Raw genomic sequence first — 20,058 nt, forward strand, 5'->3', positions numbered from 1 at the left:
TACAAGAGTTTGAAGTGGAAATCAAATATAAAAAGGGAGTTGAAAACTTGGTGGCTAATCACTTATCCAGGATCACAAGGAAAAATCTACAAGAAGGACCAGAAGTAGTGATTAAAGAAGAGTTTCCTGATGAGCAAATATTGGCCATAAGCACTGTTTCCAAGTTGGTGCAGGATCAAGTCTTGACAATCACTACCCCACCGTGGTTTGCCGATTTTGCAAATTACAAAGCTGCTGGAGGAATGCCTAAAGATTTCACATGGCAACAGAGAAATAAATTTATGCATGATGTACGGAGATACATTTGCGATGAACCATACCTCTTCTACAGGTGTTCAGATGGGGTAATCAGAAGATGTATTCCAGAGGAGGAACAACAAGATGTCTTATGGCATTGTCATGGTTCAGCTTATGGTGGACACTTTGCAGGTGAAAGAACTATAACAAAAGTCTTGATGAGTGGGTTCTATTGGTCAACATTGTACAAGGATGCCAGGAAGTATGTGGAAGCTTATGACAACTATCAGAGGACTGGTAATATATCCAGAAGACATGAGATGCCATTAAACAATATACTGGAGGTGGAAATCTTTGATGTTTGGGGTATGGATTTCATAGGACCCTTTCCTTCTTCCTACTCATATAAGTACATCCTGGTGGCAGTGGATTATGTGTCAAAGTGGGTTGAAGCCATAGCCACACAAACTAATGACTCTCGGGTTGTGATCGCATTTCTGAAAAAGAATATCTTTGTGTGATTGGAGTCCCGAGAGCCATAATCAGTGATGGGGGAACACATTTTACAACCGGTTGGTCGAAGCTGTTCTTGCAAAATACGGAGTCAGGCATAAGATAAGTACCCCATATCACCCACAGACTTGTGGTCAGGTTGAAACTTCTAACAGAGAACTTAAGCGAATACTGGAAAAGACTGTTGGGAATGCTAGGACTCAATGGTTCAAGAAACTTGATGACACTTTGTGGGCGTACCGTACAACATTCAAGACTCATATTGGAATGTCTCCATTTCAGTTGTTATTTGGGAAAGCATGTTATTTGCCGGTGGGATTGGAGCATAGAGCATTATGGGCTGTTAAGTTTTTAAACTTTGATTCAAAAGCAGCAGGTGAGAAAAGGCTACTTCAATTGGATGAACTGGATGAATTTCGTCTTTCTGCATATGAAAGTGCAAGCTTATACAAAGAGAAGACCAAGTTATGGCATGACAGGAAGATCACACCCAGGGATTTCAAGGTGGGCAATCAAGTTCTGCTGTTCAATTCTAGGTTGAAGTTATTTCCTGGGAAGTTAAAGCCTAGATGGTCTGGACTATTTGTGGTGAAGGATATGAAGTCTTATGGAGCAATGGAAATTTTTCCTTTGGATTCTGACCGAAGCTTTACTGTCAATGGTCAGAGATTGAAGTTATACATAGGAAGGGTTGTGGACAGGCAACTTCTTACAGTTGCCCTGCTAGTGGTAAGTTGAGTAAGAACTGTCAGGCTCGTGACGTTAAACACGCGTTGAGTGGGAGGCAACCCACTATCTCAGGTATGTGATAACTAATATTAATAATATTATATAAATTTTTTTTTTGGAAAATTTGACAAGTGTTGGGCGCTAAAATGTTCCTTCCTGGACGTTTTAGTGATCCAGAAATGCACTACAGTGCAAAATTCTGGCCCAAAGCGCTAAAATATTCTGTTTGACTGTTTTAGCGCTCACCAAGGAGATGCACGCATCACCGTGAAAGCACTCTGGTACAGCGCGCTAAAATGTTCTGTTTGCACGTTTTAGCGCGATGGAGCACCCAACTATGTGCACATCTTTCTGGACCACGGCGCTAAAATGTTGTAACGAAATGTTTTAGCGCCACGTCAGTTATTTGAATTCCACGGCTATTCATCTATTTTCCCTCACCCTCACTCTCACTCATTCCCTCTCTTGTTTCCAACTTGTCAAATCCTTCACACTCTCTTCTACCATCATATTATTCCCAACAAGGTATGATTTCTATCCTTTCTCATTTCACAAATTTGTTCCTCATTCGTTTGTATATATCTCATATCATTTAGGGTTACAAGATTTAATTGATTAATAACATGTATTATCCCTATGATCCCATGTTTTTGTTTATGAAATGGATGTTAATGACTGTTGGGTATTGCTGATCTTAATTTTTTTTGGGATGCAAGGAATCCCAATTCGTTTTACAAATCATGCAATTTGTACACACACACAAGGTGTTTGATAAAATACCTGACCCAGAAAAGCCAGGGCGCTAAAACACTGGACACTCCACGTTTTAGCGCTCGACTGTTTTGTAACACGCAAAATGTCAGGACGCTAAAACGCTCCCTGTGAACGTTTTAGCGCCCATGCCCTGATGCATGCCTGAATTTAGGAATTGTGATCCATTGTCTCTCCATTGCTTTGACTGATTCACTAACTTATCTTTTCATGTTGTATCAGGACTATGTCTTCCCCAATTAAGAAAAACTGCAAAAAGAGGGCTAGGGTGACCAAGGGCAAGGAGCCTACGCCTCCACCCTCTTATGATGACAGATTATGGAAGGGTGCCTTTCATGAGACGCAGTTGAATGACAAGACATCATCCATGCCCTTTGTCCGAGAGAGGAAATTTGTCTTGGACAAGGATGAGTATCCAGAATTCCAATCCCAGTTGATTAAAAGGGAATGGGAGACTTTTGTTAGCATGATGGACAGTAGCAGCCAAGCTATTTGTCGAGAATTCTATGCCAATGCCTATAATAGGGATGAAGGTAGCAAGAGACACTTTGTTAGTATGGTTAGGGGGAAGAAGGTGAAGTATGATGCTCATACCATCCAAAAACTATTGAAAATCACTCACTGTGATTACATCCAGAACCAGAATTGTCAGTTCAAGAAAACTTGGGAAAGGATTGACATTCCCCCAAGGAGAAGCAGCCCTGATTTTGAGACTTGGACTAAACTGGGAGCTGCTGAGCCTATTTTGCAACCATAGCCAAGCCAAATGGAAAATGGCAGATGATGAAAGATGAGGTCAACCCCAAGTTGTTGTGGTTGAGGCAGCTGAATGGCCAGGCCAGAGTATGGTTCCATTTTGTGGTATCCAATGTATTGCCTTCCTCCAACCAGGAAGAGGTTATCATGATGCGGGCTGTGTTGATATACACCATCATGACTGGGAAGAAAGTAGAGCTTCCCATCATTCTTCAAGATAGTATTTATGACATGGCACATTCTGACAGCAGTTCTTCTGCACTGGGTCATAGTTCTTTGATCCAACATCTATGTCAGAGAGCTGGGGTGGACATTTCTGATAATGGGGCACAAGTTAAGTTGCACCCGGAAATTAATGCCAAGATGATCACCAACCAGCTCAAGATTAGATGAGGAGCAGCCGCAGGTTTGACACCGGGTAGGAAGAACATGACTGAGATAGAGTCCGCGTCTGAACGACAGAAGCGATCAGGGGAGCATTGGTTAGTTAACACTGAGGTTCGTCTGGGGTATTTACGCCGTCATCTTAAGTTCATGCAGACGAGCCAGAAATCATTTCAGACCTAGATGATCCAGATGCTGATAGCTCTTTGTGAGGCTCAGGGAGTAGAGCCGGCTGCATTTCAGGCTGAGGATTACCCTCATTCAGAGGAGGAGGACGCATTTGAGGCTGTTGCTACAGCTTTCTTTGAGGAGCGTGCTGATGAGAAGGAGGCTGAGATGGAGGCCATGGCTGCCATGGGTACTGATGCCCAACCTGCTGCTGATCAGACTGCTGAGGATCAGACTGCTGGATCCACTTCTGGAATGAAGGAGGATCAGACTAAGGATCAGACCGCTGATGGTGAGTATATACCCCTTCCTACTGCAGATCTAGGATCAGATCCTCTTACCTCCGCTGAGGAGGACTCGGAGTCTCACATTGACTCCTGATTTTACTCCATTTCAGTTTATTTTATTTTACCTCTAGTTTACTTTTGGTTTATTTTATTGTTTGTTTACTTATGTAATTATGTTAAGTACATTGGGATATTCACTGTTTTTGCATGATGCACATTGCGATAGTACTGATGCTATTGGGTTATATATGAATTTGTTTCAGTGATCAATTGCTGTTTTAGATTTAAATTAGTTGCTGGGGACAACAATGTTTAAATCTGGGAATTGGGTGTGATTGAATGGCACGCGACTTCATGGAGATGTCACACAAATTGATGAGCCAAAACAGGGAAACATCTCAATCCTTTTCTTTTCTAAGTTTTCTTGTGTGATTTAGATAGTTTTGATAGAGAATTTGGATTTCAGTTTTGATATGGAATTCCATGAGGATTTGACTGATCAAAATTTTAGATGATTGATCAAATTAAGGATACAATCTTATACCTTGCATGTTGAGCAAAAATAAAATGATTGCATGACTCATTCAATGTGTAAGAGTAGAGAGATTAGTTTTGATACATATAGAGAAAGTCAAGCATGCACTCTGAACTGTGAGAAATTGAGCCTATACATAAAATTTTGTTCAGAGAGCACTTCACTGCATGAATAACTCTAGAACTTGCCCTGTTTCATGCTTGATATGGTTGTGATGTATATGGTAGAAATGATTGAGGCACTTCCTTTTTGAACCAAAAAATTTACATGGCCAACCTTAATTTTCCATTGCATGAAACCTTTGAGCTTAAGCCTGTTTTTCTACAAAACCAAGAACCTACATTCATTCCAATCCTTCAGATTAAAAGGTTCAGATAAGTGATAACGGATAAAGTGTTCTGTGGGGAGAAAAGTGTTCTTACAATAAATGAATACACAAAGTGTTGGAAATATAGGAAAAAAGGAAGAAAAAGAAAGAAAAGGGTATTAAAGAGACAAAGTGTCTGGAAGAGATAGAGGGAAGTATTAAAGACACAAAATGTCTGCAAGAAAAAAAAAAGAAGGAAGAAAAAAAAGAAAAAAATATTAAAGACACAAAGTGTCTGGGAGAAAAAGGAGAAAGAAATGTTCAAAGAAGGTACAAGGAATGAAAAGGAAGAAAGTTGGGGGAATTAAGAAGAATTTGATAAATACTGTGATCTTCCTCTTATCTGAATCTGATTCATTTAATCTGAACCCTTCCTCTTTAACATAAATCCTTACCTCTTGTCAAGCCACATACCCAGCCATATTGTCAACTAAACAAAGACCTTTTTGATCTGCTCTATAGATCATTGTTACTGTAGAAAGTGAGAAGATGGGCAAGCCTATGGTAGTTTGAGTACAGTGAAGATTGAGTGATAAGTGCATCCTTAAACACTAGAGTGCAAGAGAGTTAAATTCTCACAATTTTTGAGAAGTTCCTAGTGAGGGGGTGTTTTGTTTGGAAGTCCCTGTATATCATCTCTACTGATCTGTTGAAAAGCCACAAATGATGTTGGGCAAATCATAAGAAATAAGAGATTGCATGGTTATAAGCTTGTATCATGAAATGTGATCTTTTGTTAATTGAAGTCCATCCTCATGAGTTTCATCTGTAAAAAATCTCAAGTCCTTCTCTGCTTTAAATTCATTACTGAGGACAACAATGTTCAAATTTGGGAATTGTGATAAACCCTTAGTTCATTAGGTTTTTAAGCATCAATTAGCTTAATTTGTGTGATTAAATGGATGGAAAAGAGGGTCAATGTTCTAGAAAGTCCTAAATACAAGTTCTTGAAGATGTATTGAAAATTTACATTGTTCTTGTAGGGAAATGAAGCTCAAGAAGCAAAAGAGAGAAGGAAGAAGATTCTGAAGAATGGAAGAATGCTAAGTGTTGAGCGCTAAAACGTCCAAGGAGAACGTTTTAGATCGCTGTTGCATATTGAGGCCTTAAATTGCTGGTGTCGAGCCCTAAAACATCTAATGCAAGGGTTTTAGAGCTCTGCTATTGAAAAAGATTCTGGTCTTGAGCGCTAAAACGTCCAATGCAAGGTTTTAGCGCTCTGATGTGCAAGAAGGTTTTGGTCGTGAACGCTAAAACGTCCATGTAGAATGTTTTAGCGCTGAAGACAGTTGAAAGCAGTTAGGCATCCGTCAAAGTTGAGCGCTAAAACGTCCAACCGGGAACGTTTTAGCGCCCAAGTCAGTTTTTGGTTAATTTTTAGTTGTAATTTGAAAATTATAAAAGGCAAGGGGCCTTCACATTTGAACAGATCCTATCAGATAAATTCTGATATGACTTTTCATTTTCTCTGACTTTCCAAATTCTTTAGGACTTAGTTCTTGTATTAGTTTAGTATACTTATGTAATTGTGATTGAAGATTGAAGACTTAACATCATGACAATGGAGTTTGATCTTTCCTATTCTCTTGTTATTTCTTTTACTATGTCTGAGTAGAGTCTTTTGTAGTCTGATTTCAATGGAACTCAAGGATGATTTATGTATAGTTGATTGAATATTATGAGTTTCTTTTATGTGATGATATGAAGTTTCCTGTAGCAATTCTTTCCATCAAAAGAGTAGTGTGGAACAAGAATGTTTACATTATTTCTACAATTGGTAATTTCATCATCAGTGTTCTAGTATTTAAGGGATTGATGTTAGGACTCTGATGTAATCTTAAAAATCTTAGGGTTGAATGTATGTATTAAGAAGGGAATCACCAAGGGATTGGGGTTCTTGATTAATGTATCAATCAGGATAGTAAGGGATTACATCTTGATGATAAGAAAAAGGTTGATTAACATCACATGAAAGATAATTCATAATAGAATTGATTCTTACATAAATTCATGCTTGAGGGAAATAGATTTCTGAGTACTTGTTTTTAAAATTATAGTTCATATTCTATTATTTTGTCAAGTTCTAATACAATTCAAATTTTTGGTGACAATTATCAATGCAATCAATAACCTTTTGTTTGATTCAACTTAAGTATATATGGTTAGTTGGTGTTTGAACACAAATCTTTGTGGGAACGATCTTTATTTATCATTTTATTACTTGTACGACTAGTACACTTGCTAAAGTTGCAACAGGAATTTAGTGACCTTTCAAGTGTAAAAGGTTCACTCCCCTAACTATTCAAGAAATGAAATGAAGGTGTTTAACAATGGCTACGTACTCTCAAAGTGCAGATTATACAAGTTGAAGAACTATGGGTGTTGACATTCTCACAAGAATAAAGCACAAAGTGTATTTATGATCAAGATGAATGAAAATAAGCAAATGATATGAGTTAAATCAATATTTATGATTAGGAAGAGTTGTCCAATCAATGGAACAATGGTTTCTATTTATAGAGGGCCCCAATGAGCCTTTGTACAGCCATTTTCGCAAAACTAGTCATTTATAGCCATTATTTTCATCTTCTAGTTCAAGAGGGAATCAATTCCCAACTTTTCCAGAGAGTGCGAATCGATTCCCAATCCTATTGGAAAGGTTGGAAATACGTTCATAAGCATTCTTCTTTATTTTAAGTCCCTTTCAAACATGTTTAATTACTTGATTGAATCTTGAAAATATGTTTTTATAAATTGAGTAGCCAAACACGTAATTAGCCAAACACGTAACCCTAGGAAGGTAAAATTGAGTAGGAGGTCTCAAATGAGAAAACTAATCTTGGAAATTGATTCAGAACGAAAAATTGAATGGTTAGGCAAGCTTATGAAAATTTGGTGAATAGTGTTTTTACCGGGTAAAAATACCACGGTATAGTTGCACCGTAAAACATGTCGAATGAATTTTGAGCTCTAGGTTTGGATATAAGTTATAAATGGTACATAGGACAAGGAAATATGATTTCTGGTTAAAATTGATGGAAATTAGTGTGTTTGGGGAAGCGTGCCCATGACGCGCATAACAGCTTAAAACTGCAATTTCTCCGAACGACCCAAAAACTCTGGATTCATCTGATGAAGGGCAATTAAAGGACAATGGTTAATGTTAAAAATTAGAGTTTCTAACTAGTTTAGGAAATTATGAACGTTTAGCGGAATAGGAGGGAAATTCGAATTCGTTTGAAATCGCGTGAGGTGGCGGTGGGGCCCACCTCACTTAAGTGGACCTTGCCACTTGGACCTCACAATTAAATCATCTCACTCTCTCTCCTCCTCCCTCACCAAAACTGGCCCACCTCCATGTAAGTGGAAGAAAAGCTTCCAAACTTCTTTCTCTCCTAACTCCCTCCATACAACCCCGAATCAAGAAAAGTTTGTGAGAAAAGTTGTTAGAAATCATCATCCGAACACAACCCACTGATAAGTTTTCCTTGAAACCCTCTCATTTGAGAGAAAAGGGGCAAAACCAGCCACGAATTTTGGAGGAGTTTTGTGATTTTGGAGTTGTGTGTTCAAGCCATTGCTTGGGGATCACTTGGAGGGGTCCTAGACCAAGCTTGTGATTATATTTCAACCCTTTTTATGGCTTGATTCATGAATCAAAATTTTGAAAACCTAGAGCATGAGTTGTGTAATTGATGTAGTTAGAGAGCTCAAATAGAAATTGTGTATTAGAAAATTGTGGCTTAGAATGATGTTTTAGAGTGATTAATGTCATAAAAATTATTGGTGAAAATTGGATCATAACTCAATAAATTTTGGAGTGTGATTCCATGACTTTGTGAATTTGATTGGTTGTAGGATTGTGTAATTGAATTGTTGAGTGTTTGTATGAGTTAAAAGTAGGATTGTATGATGTGTGGAGTTATTGAATTGAGTTGGATATCTCTTGGTAAAAGGCCATGAACAATTCGGCCTATTTAAGGAAATTGGGGGTTTGATGTTGTGAAATTATTTAATTGATATGCTGTGTTGTTATATGGTGTTTAGAGGTTTGGTGTGATGAGTGGATGCATGGAAAATCAAAGGAAAAATAATTGAAGTGTATGTGATGTGCTTTTGGACCTAGAAGAAATAATTGGGAAAATGAGGTTGTGATGGTGTAGAATGGAAAGTGGCACCTAAAATGGGGTTAGGATAACCTTGTGATGCTAAAGAAAAATTAAAATAAAATTTAGGAAAATATTTTGTAAAAAATGCCTATGTTGGCCGAACCTACCTAGTGGGAAGGGGGATTTTTTATGTTTTGTAATCTTGGTGGATTTCACCTTGTATTAATGATCCTTGTGTGATCATTGTAGGTTGCCTCCCACAGATTTGAACTCGAAACCGTGAGCTTGGTGGGTTTCCTTTGGTCCCGAACCAAAGAGATTTTGGTAAGTGCTATGGAACAATGCATGTATACTTGATAAATTAGCATGTATTGGTTGAATGGAAATTGAATTGGGAAATGTCCTATGTGTAGGCTTTTCTGTTTGTACCAAGCTCGGGAACGTATTGATTTGGAGCTGAAAGAAGGAGATTATTCAGGTAATCCCTTGGTACTGAGGTTTGATCCCCTTGTGTGTTCCATCATGTCCGTTGAGAGTAATGGTAGGAAGTGTATGTAAATAATATATGATAACATGTTCATGTATATTGTATGTGTGGTGGTACATAAGATGTACCGTATCTCTGGCCAGTAGACTGTTTGCCTTCGGGCGTTACGGACTTCCACTGGATAGATCTCCGTGTGAGTGAGTTCCAGTTGACCTGGGGTCGTAGTGTGTTATCCGGATAGGAGCACACTAGGAAGTCTCGGATGGATATGGATGAAGGGTGCCTTGGTGATGTTCTGGGAACACGCCTTGGTTTGAAACCTGTAGGCTTATATGCAGAGCCAATAGGTTAGACATTTCAAGGTTTTGGCATTGACCATTCCAGTTTCGTCGTATTTTGTATCCCTATGCTTCCCTATTTCTCTAAATCCCTTGCTTTATCCCATTTTCAGATGTTATGTTATGTTATTTATATGCATCTAAGTGAGCCACTGGGCAGAGTATTCTCCAGAACCTCTGGGTTACTGAGATATATTCGTATATCTCACCCCGTTTTGGAGACTTTATTTCAGGAGGTAGCAGTGGTGTCGGGGTGGCGGGCAAGAAGCCCGTAGGCTGAGTTAGAAGATTTCTACCTATTTTGCATTTTGAGGTCATTGGGCCTAGGCTAGACTTAGGATATGAACAATGCATATGATTAGAATTATTGTTATCATTTTGTTCATGATGTATTTTGTCTAAGTTTAGTCTTGATCATTATGTTTTACTTTGGAGCATTTATTTTTTATACTTGAAGGAATATTGTACTATGTCTATTTGAAGTTGTAATTTGTAATATGGAGAATTGATGTAACAATGAAGTATGTAATATGATGAAAGGGAAATAGGCCTATTCTAGGATGTGAATTATGCTTTATGATTCAAAGAATGCATGCAAATGGGATCTTGTGATTGAAATAAGTAAATTGAGAAAGTAAGCATGAATTATGTATATTGATTAAATTGGATATGAACTATGAAGGGTTGTAAGAGCACCAAGGCATTGCTGGTCCTTGTGTGCCACCCATGATTATTAGGTACAAATTGAGGTTAGAGAACACTTAGCAAATCTGGGATTTATTGGATAAACAAAGGAAACTCTGACGAATTTTCTAGAAATTGACATAATTTAGGCAAACTTAGGGAGAGCATATCTCCCTCCACAGAAGTCCGATAGAGACGTGCCATACGCCGTTTTGAAGTTTGAGATGTCCTATATCTTGTGCTAAAATGTGAGGAAATTATGGGTTGGAAGTCGGCCTGTATAAGGCAGAGAGCACGAACTGCTCATTTGGCCACTGCACATGTGACTGATCTGGAGCGAGTTTGGGAAATTTATTGCCGCTTCATTTCTTAGTCAAATTAGGTTTATAATATGTCAAATCGAAGCTTGAGATGCCTAGTTTGTTGTATAAATATTTGATAGCAATTGGTTTAGTGTATTTTACATAATAATCGATTGAGTGAAGGCTGTTTGGAGCCGTTTTGAGGTTGGCTGGCAGATTTGCTTGTCCAACTTCAAACGGCGATATCCGGAGCAAACAAGAACTTTATGACTCGTGTGATAGCTTCCTAGAAAGGTAATTAAGTCTAAAATAATATAATAAAAGATGAGAGGCTTGTAGAATGCGGCTTGTCCGCAGAAAATAAAAGACCGAACCATGTTCGGATAGGTAAAAAACGTAAAAGTGAGATTTTAGCTAAGTGGATTTATGGGAACCCCTTAGTGACTTGAGAGAAGTAATATAAGATATAAAAGTAGTTTAAATAATTATTCCGCAAAGAGTTTACAGTTACGGTCATAGCTTTTATTTATTACGCTTTTTATTGTTTTAAATGCTCGCATAATAAACAAAAAAAGTTTACTCGCATTTCTATAAATGAATTGCTGTGATTGTAACTACGCTTAATATCGGTTATAATACCGGTGTACAACGGGCTGTTACATTGAACATGGTAAAATTTTGAATTTGGTTTTTGGGGAGCACTTGGCATTTATGTAAAAGCAATGTATGATATGTTTAAGCCAAGTATAAAATTTCGCAATGTTACAGCGTTATAATTATAGTTCTGGTTTGTTTTAAATACAATAATGATTTAAAACAAAAATCGTGAAATGTTTAAATTGCAAAAAGTTTAGCCGTATTTTAATTCAACTGTTGTGATTGTAACTGCGCTTAATATCATATGTAATGATAATATACTGAAGTACTACAGGTGTTACATGTTTCATTGGAGAACTAAATGAACACATAGTATCAAATATCACTTCATTAGGGAAGCTGAAAATAAAGAAATAGAGCTTAAGCACTACAAGACTTAAGAACAATTAGTAGACATTGTCACAAAGGCACTACCAACATTAAAGTTCGAATTACTAAGAGATATGATTAGAGTTATGGAAATGCACATCAAGGCGGAGTATTAGAAAATGTTGCACATTTCTAGAATTTTCTAAGATTCACTAAGATTAAAACTTAGATAGATTATTGTAGAGTGTCTTAATAAGAGTTAAGGAAAAATGTATGGTGTAGAATAATCTAGAAATAGAGTTTTCTAGAGAAACAAATGTAGACCACATGTTAAGGAGGTGGAAACTCCTATAAATACCTCCAAAGCCATGTAGTTCATGTAAGCAAAAATCAAAACCCTAGTTCTCTTCTAAACTAAGTTCCTACCTTTTCATAACTACCTTTACCCAATATTCCATTACTATCCCACTCACATTAATGCACTACTATCTATCACATCCTTCAAAGAAAAACACTTCCAACCAGTAATCTAACAACTGTCATCAAAACCTATTGGTCTCGTTAAACTTTTATGGCAGAATACACTTGTTTAGTTGTCCTTTCCTTGCTACGAAATGCAAGTAAACATATGAATGCCGACCTGCGGGCTCAAGCTTGTAATTTGATTGAGTTCAAGCATGAAATTTTCTTAGTATGAAGAGTATAGGGTGGATTTTTGTTGGGGTGTGCTGGTAGCATAAGTAGGAAACATGGGGCTAAGTCGGCCCAACAATCGATTGAGTCGGTTAGCAGAGATGTGTACCAAAGGAAAATAATAAAAAAATGCATATCAGGACTTCCAAGGTTAGACTAAGAATATGAACTATGCTCGTAGTGGGGACGATTCCCGGGATCATAGGCATGGTAGCGAGGAATATTCCAGTGTATGACGTGGTGCTGATTACTTTTAAAGCGTGAGGTGTGCGATTTAGATGTGGGGGTAATGATACACAAAATTGGTAATTTGGAATAAGTGCAAAAACATTATATGATAAGGACAGTTTATGCTGTAATGGGAAGTGAATATTGGACTAAGTAGGAGCGTACTAGAAAATAAAATACAATTATGTAATATGTTTATCAAATACATGATCGCTATTTCGGTCAATTACAGCAATCTCATATCTTTGACAAACTAACTAACAATGATATGACCATGTAATTCTTGTTTACAAAAAGGGGAAATCATGTCATTAATTCCCTTCGATTTAGTAGAGGGTCTGGAACCAAACTACATGAAACAAATTGGCGACAGAACTCATTTCCCCTTTGAAGTGAAACAAGGCTTTCCATGTATCTTGCAGCTCTTAATGAATCATGCTTTCCATAAACCCCAAGATCCTTTCTTTGTTGCGAGTCACTGTCATATAACACTAATCCTTCATTTCCGTCGTTCCAAAGAAATTGATTCCTTCCATAAAACCCCACAAGCTTGTAAATCACTTCTGTGGGTCCAACTGTGTATTGCTTAATCCAAGACCCTTCGTCCCAATAATCTTTCATGACCCACACGTCATAGCGTTTCTCTTTTCCACTAACAGGGGACACTATGACACCAATGGTAGCAGATTCGTCAAAGGGTGCAAGCGTTGCCAAGGATGCTTCTGAAGACTCACGTATTCTTGGTACTTTGATTTTTCTGAAGACTTCATGGACCATATCAAATGCTACAACAACATCTTCTTTTCTACCAGACTCATCCACAAAGCCCCACCAATGACAACAATTATTCACATAAGTATAAACACGAGAAGAACCCCAAATTTCAAAGGGAAGTGGGAGATCAGAAGCATCAAGTTTTCTCCAAGAATTGGAATTAAGGCTATATAACTCAGCAGTCCAATAACCATGTTGTCGTTCATCAGTTTCCTTTAACCAAAGATCCTTAATCACAACAACTTTATAGTCATTAGTATTGGAGTCAAAGCCAAAACCAGCATAATCAGTGAAAGAGTAAGTCCCAATGGGACAAATAAAATGGGATTGAGGCAAAGCCTTCAACTGTGTCAAAGAAGGGTTCATAATGACATTTGGATTACCTTCAAGGAAATATATGCCATTGCAAGGACCCATTATTTCAGTCCAGTATTTGTGGTCAGAATTGAACTCACATGGAGGGTTTAAAACATGTCCTTTGGGTTCGTTGACATTAGAAGAAAGCAGAGAAATGTAAGTTTTAAGGCCAGAAAGAAAGGGTCTGCGAATGACCAAGAGATGCTGCTCTTGGCTTTGAGAGTGCATAAGATTGTTGTAGAAAACATAGTAATTGGTAATAAAATGAGGATCAGTTATGAGATGGAACCAGGACTTGCTAACTAACTTGCTTTTCAGCAAGTCTTTCGCTGGCAACCTCGAGAGGATGTTTGATACCAATTCTCGTGGCAAATCCTCTATACTTCTTACCATCTCTTTTTTCGGCCTTTGAAATCTGAACAATGTTATCTTTGAAATGCAAACTTTCTTGCTTTTGTTGGGGATGACAAAAATTAAAAGAAAGAAAAGAAAGAAAAGGGAAAGCATGGTTATGGTTGGCCTTTTGCTGTTTGGTATAATCTAACGAATGTGAGTATGTGAGGGTGATAGAAAGGTTATCATCTTGTATGGTATAAATAGTAGATAAGGGGATTGCACAATTTGTGTGGGGACCACTTGCTTAACAAACTCCGTGTGGTGACTTAGTCGTAGTAAACCATCGGGTTCTTAGTTATTAATATAACTTAAAGCTGGTTGTTATTACTAATTACAAGCTTGTTGGTATATTTCAAAATGTGTCCAAGTAGTTACTTAGCAGACAGCATGGTCATTGGTCAACTGGCACGCACGTTGGTAAATGGAGGTTTTTGCGTTGAAATGTTTTCATTTGTCAAAAGTTATTTTTTTTATTTTCTTGCGGAAAAAAATATGTGATGTTGCTTTGAGGCCGGCACCGAGTTTTTAAATTGGGGGCTTAACGTTCTGTATTGGATAATAATGGACACCTTGAAAGTATGTAATGATATGTATATAACAAGGACATCAATTTCGAAGCAATATCAATTTAAAACATTTTTACGCTATCATTTAATTTTATATATTAATTTTTTTTTGGACATTACAGGGAATCGAACCGCACACATAATACACCTTAAACACACCCAACACCACTAGGTATTTTATATATTAATTTATTTGATAAATTTGCCCATGTTAACGTAAAATTAATTAAACATCAAATTTATTAATTAGTATAACAATATATTATTGTGTACAAGTTTCAAACGCACTTTAAAATTAAATTCTTTATGAAAGAGTTTAAGCTAACCTCATTCGACAATGTCAGATGTCAGTCAACAGTTTCCTGAAGAGTGCATATGAGAGAGGTTTTAATGATTTCTTATCCATGTTGTATTATTTTATATTTTTTTCAGTGACACCTAGGGGTGTACATGGGTCAGGTCAGGTCAGATTTTTGTGCCGACTCGATCCAACTTGATTTTTATAAGTAAGATATTTTGACCCGACCCGCTTTAATTTGATCCAAGTCAGGTCTGACTTGGTTTGGATTTTTTTAAACTAGTTCAAAAATGGGTCAGATCTAACCTGACTTGGGTTTGACTAGGTTTCTGATTTCGATGAAATTTCTACGTTGCAAATGACCAAAATTTTGTTACAAAATTATTTTTTCGTCAGAATATATTTTGTCGAAAAGCGACAGAATTTTTTCTCTAATGAAAATTTTTACAAAAATAAATTTTCTATCGAAATTTTCGAAGAAATTTAGTTTCCGTCAAAAGTTTTGACGAAAATGAATTCCTCCATCAAATGTTTTAAACGAAAAAAGAATTCCATCAAAAATTTTGACGGAATGTTTTTCGTTCAAAATTTCGATAGGAATGTGTTCTGACGAAAATTTCGTCAAAAGTTGTTTTGAGGGAAATGTTTCATTTGAAACTCGACAAAATTTAGATTCTCTAAAGAATTTTAACAGAATATTTTTTCCGTCAAAATTTTTTATCGAAATATTTTTTGTCAAAAATTTTTAAGAATATTTTTGACAGAAATGTGTTCTGCTAGAAATTTTGTTGGAAATATTTTTTATCAAAAAACTTGACGAAAATATTTAGTGAAAATTTTCAATGGAAATGTGTTTTGCTAAAAATTTTGACGAATTTTTTTTTTGTCAAAAAGTTTAGCAAAAATGTTTCCGTCGAAAACTTTCGCCGAAATTTGAATTCTGAAAAGAATTTTGATGAAACTTTTTTTTGGTCAAAATTTTTTCATGGAAATGTGTTTCGTCGAAATTTTTGATGAATATGTTTTTTGTGAAATAATTTGACGAAAATTAGATTTTATAAAAAAATTTGACAAACAAATTTTTCTATCAAATTTTTTTACAGAAATGTTTTTAGTTACAAATTTTGAAGAAAAAAATTTTCGTCAAAAAAATTTGCGAAAAATTGAGGAAAATATTTTCCGTAAAAAATTTTGATATCATTGTTTTACCTTAAAACTTTTCTTTTAACATAAATGTGATTTTTTTTTCTTTTTTTTTTCATATAATGGGTGTGGGTCAAGTTTTGGGTTAATGGGTCATTATTAAAACAAGTCAGGTCTTAAACTGATCCAAATAAAAGTGGGTCAGTATTTAAACCCAGTTCAAAAAAAATAGGTATTTATGGGTCAGGTCAAGGGCAAGTGAACCAATTTGTTTGCACACCCCTAGTAAAAATACAGCGGTACAGTTACACCAAAAAATGTGCCGAGTGAAATTTGAGCTCTAGTTTTAAATATAAGTTGGAAAAAGTACATAGGACTAATAATTTTGATTATTGATGAAATTTTGTAAAAATTAGGGTCTTTGGGGAAACGTGCCAACGGTGCTCATATCAGCTGAAAACAATGATTTCACCGAATAATCGAAAAACTCCGTATTCATCTGTTCAACGCCAATTAAGGGATATTGGTGAATATTAATTTTGGATTTAGTGGATGGTTTACGAATTAATTGGTGATTAGTGGGATAAATGAGTGGTCTAAGTGACTTTTCGTTCTTTTGTGCTTATGTGACGATTTAAGTGAAATAACAACAAATGAATAGTGTTTCTCCTCACAAAATCTTATCCCTCATCTCCTCCTTGCTGCCATTTTCGTGCTCCTCCATGTGTGACCACCAAGAGAGCTTGCAAATTTCCATTTTCCTTATTCCTTCACCAAATCACTTAGTGTTCCACATGAAACTTTAAGTAAATGATCCCATGAACTCAACCCACACCTTCATTCCTCTTGAAACTCTCTAGATTTTTAAAAATCCCACACCCATTGCTACAAATTTTTGGAGAAATTTGGTGTTCTTAGAGTTGATTGCTTGGGCCATTGTTTGGGTATTGTTTGGAGGAGTGTTAGGCCTTGATTCTTGGTAAGTTTCACCACTTGTTGTATGTTAATTTTTGAGATTGAATTTCAAGACTTTAAGCATGTGTCGTGTGATTGATGTGGTTGGGGACCTCAGATTGAAATTGTGTATTAGATAAATGTGTCTTAGAATGATGTTTTATGATGATTGAGCTCATAAAATTTATTGAGAAAAAGTTTGGTAACTTAGGAAAATTTTGGTTGGATGAGCATGACTTTGAGAAATTGGATTGTTGTGTGATTGGGAAATTGAGTTATGGATTAATTGTAGTAGTTAATTACATGTTGTATGGTGAGTTTGAAGTATGAAAATGAATTGAAAATCCCTTGGTGTCATGAAATGAAGATTTTGGCCTTTAGAGAGTAATTAGGGAAAGATGATGCAAAATTGGTGCAATTGAGTTTGGGATGGGTTGAATCAAGTTTAAGTGGATTGGATATGTGTTTGATGCATGGAGTTTGAGATAAAAATCTCTTGGCAGTTGGTGGTCATGATTTCGACCATGAGAGGAAAAATTGGGAAAAATTATGTGAGTTATGATTAAATGCAATTGAGAACTTGAATTGGTGTTGTGTTAGGCAATTGAGGAAAAGTTTGGTAACTTAGGAAGCCATTAGAATGTTCAAAAGAAATTAACAACATGAAATGTGTAAAAATGGCCTTATGGCCAAATTGGTGTTGTGTGTGGGGGAGTGTATTGTTTTGTGTTTTAACTTAGTGTACAATTGATTTGATGATCCTATGTGTGATCATTGTAGGTTGCCTCCCACAGACGTGATCCTTGAGAATTGAGCTTGGTGGAATGCCTTTGGTCCTTGACCAAAAGGACGTGGGTGAGTAATTATGTAACATTTGCATGATTGAGTTTTGTTGCGACTTCGGCAAGTGCACCGGTCGTAAAAGTAATAAAGTGTACTGAGTACGACATCGTTCCCACGAGGATCGGAATTTCAAGCACTAGTTCGCTAATCGCGTTTTAGTTGGACAATCAAGAATTTAGATGAAGAGAATTGTATTTGAAGAACTTAAAAATTAAAGACAATTAATGAGATGCAATTAAAGATTTTTCAGAATTAAAAAGAATAATTGGAAAGATGATGATTGATTAAAGATGTAAAACAAGCGTAGTTAAGGTTTCGACTTCCCCAATATCCTCGTTATGTTATGAATTAAAGAATCAAGAACCTTTTCTTAATATATTGCCAATAAATTCTATCTAAGTTAATTAGGGCTCAATTCCTTGTTACCCTAAATCTATGTGATCTTGAAAGAACTCTAGTTCCCCGATTATTCCCCAAGAAAACATGCATTAAGATCAAAAATTTCAAGATTGCATAATTACCCTATGTCTATCCCTAGATCACAAGGATTATGATAAATTTATCCAATCAGGGTTCATGCACCAACATCCCTATTGTCATCCAATTCCCCAAAATCATTCTGTAAGGAGCAAACTCATAGAAAGCATTAAAGACAGATAAATTTATTCAATCATAAAAAGAAAAGAATTCAAGAATAATTTAATCCATAAACATAAATGTCTCAATTGGGTTCCATCTACCCCTAACTACATAAAAGACTAGCCTAGCATACTGAATTCAAAAACAATAGTAAATAAAAGAGAACCCCAAGCCTCCATTGGTGTGATGTTCACTCGGTTCCTCAGTGTTCCATTGCTCCGCAACAGGATTCCTCCTTCAGGTCTTGGTGTAATGCTCTGGCCTTGTGAATTGGTTTATTGGTCTGACCCTCAGCTCCCTATTTATAATCTTCAAAGCCACATCCTTCATTGCATCTCCCATCGTATCCGTATCAGATTTGTAATTGATTTTATAATTGTTTCCTTTTTGCCTTTAAGATCTTGTAGATTGGTGATAGATTTTTGACTTTGAATCTTGTTATAATATTCCTTCAATCTTCCATGAATCTCTTTAAATCAGGTTTGATATGCTTTCGCTTTAATTCCGGATATCAAAATCTTATATCCATTGCAAAATCTCAGCAAATCTTAGTAAATCTTTGCTGTCTGGAACGTGCTTTGGCGCTCAAGCGTGCTGTTGGCCGTTTAAGCGTGCTGAATTGCTTAATTTTGCTATTTCTGTCTGCCTGAGCGCGCTCGAGCATGCTGTTGGGCGCTCGAGCATGCTCCTCGAGGCTAAAATCTTGTCTTCTTGGGCGCTTGAGCGTGCATATGTGCGCTTGAGCACCCTGTTGTGCCCAGTTTGGCTGTTTTTCCTGCTTTCAAGCGCTCGAGCGTCTTGTTGTGCACTTGAGCGTGCTTTTCTGGCTCTTAACTTGTAAGATTTTGGCTTCCCTTGGTCCATATTGAGCCGCTACTTCTTTGTCATGATTTCTTTAGCACTTTTAGCACCAATTCTTGTGGTTTTACCTTTAAAATGCATATATCATCAAAACGTCAGCTCAATTTCCTATCTTATGATTTATATGTCGTAAAACCTTGAATTTCATGCCTTCTACTACATAATTCTTGTATAATTTAGCCTAAAAACATGGTAAACCAAAGGTTTATCAAACATTCCCAGATTTGAATATTGTTGTCCTCAGCAATCATCTAGAATAAGACCAAAAGGATAGGGAATAACATCTCAAAAGCATGGAATTTGACAGAAATAATTCAATCAGAGACATGATTACAGAGCATTCAGACTCTAAAAATTAATGCATCAATCAACAAGATTCATAATTCATCAGTAAAAATATGCAACAAACTTCCTTAAGATCAAGAATAAGGAAAATTTCCTGAAACACTCCCTCACTAGGATTTCAATTCACTCACACTCAACTATTTAGAGGGTTAGTGTTTCACTGGAATCCCTACTAAATCAATACTACCATAGGCTTGATTATATTCTCGCTCTCCATAGTATTGTGACATATCTCATAGATCAAGAGGTCTTTTTAAGGTTATAACTTGGCCTGGCTAAAGGAAGAAAAAATTTAGAGAATGAGCTGCAAGATTAAAATCCAGATTCA

At 36.5% G+C, this 20,058-nt stretch overlaps 1 protein-coding gene across 1 annotated transcript; it reads right to left on the reverse strand.

The window, feature by feature from the left end:
* Positions 1-12,857: 12,857 nt before the first annotated feature.
* On the reverse strand, positions 12,858-14,078 carry LOC133314231 (F-box protein CPR1-like). The gene has a single exon (XM_061515669.1). It carries the CDS (start codon positions 14,076-14,078, stop codon positions 12,858-12,860), a length of 1,221 nt encoding a protein of 406 aa, XP_061371653.1.
* Positions 14,079-20,058: the final 5,980 nt, after the last annotated feature.

Source organism: Gastrolobium bilobum, unplaced genomic scaffold, assembly GCF_033153095.1.
Source record: "Gastrolobium bilobum isolate Gb01-03AN ecotype WA unplaced genomic scaffold, APGP_CSIRO_Gbil_v1 utg60095, whole genome shotgun sequence".
Classification (NCBI taxonomy): domain Eukaryota; kingdom Viridiplantae; phylum Streptophyta; class Magnoliopsida; order Fabales; family Fabaceae; genus Gastrolobium; species Gastrolobium bilobum.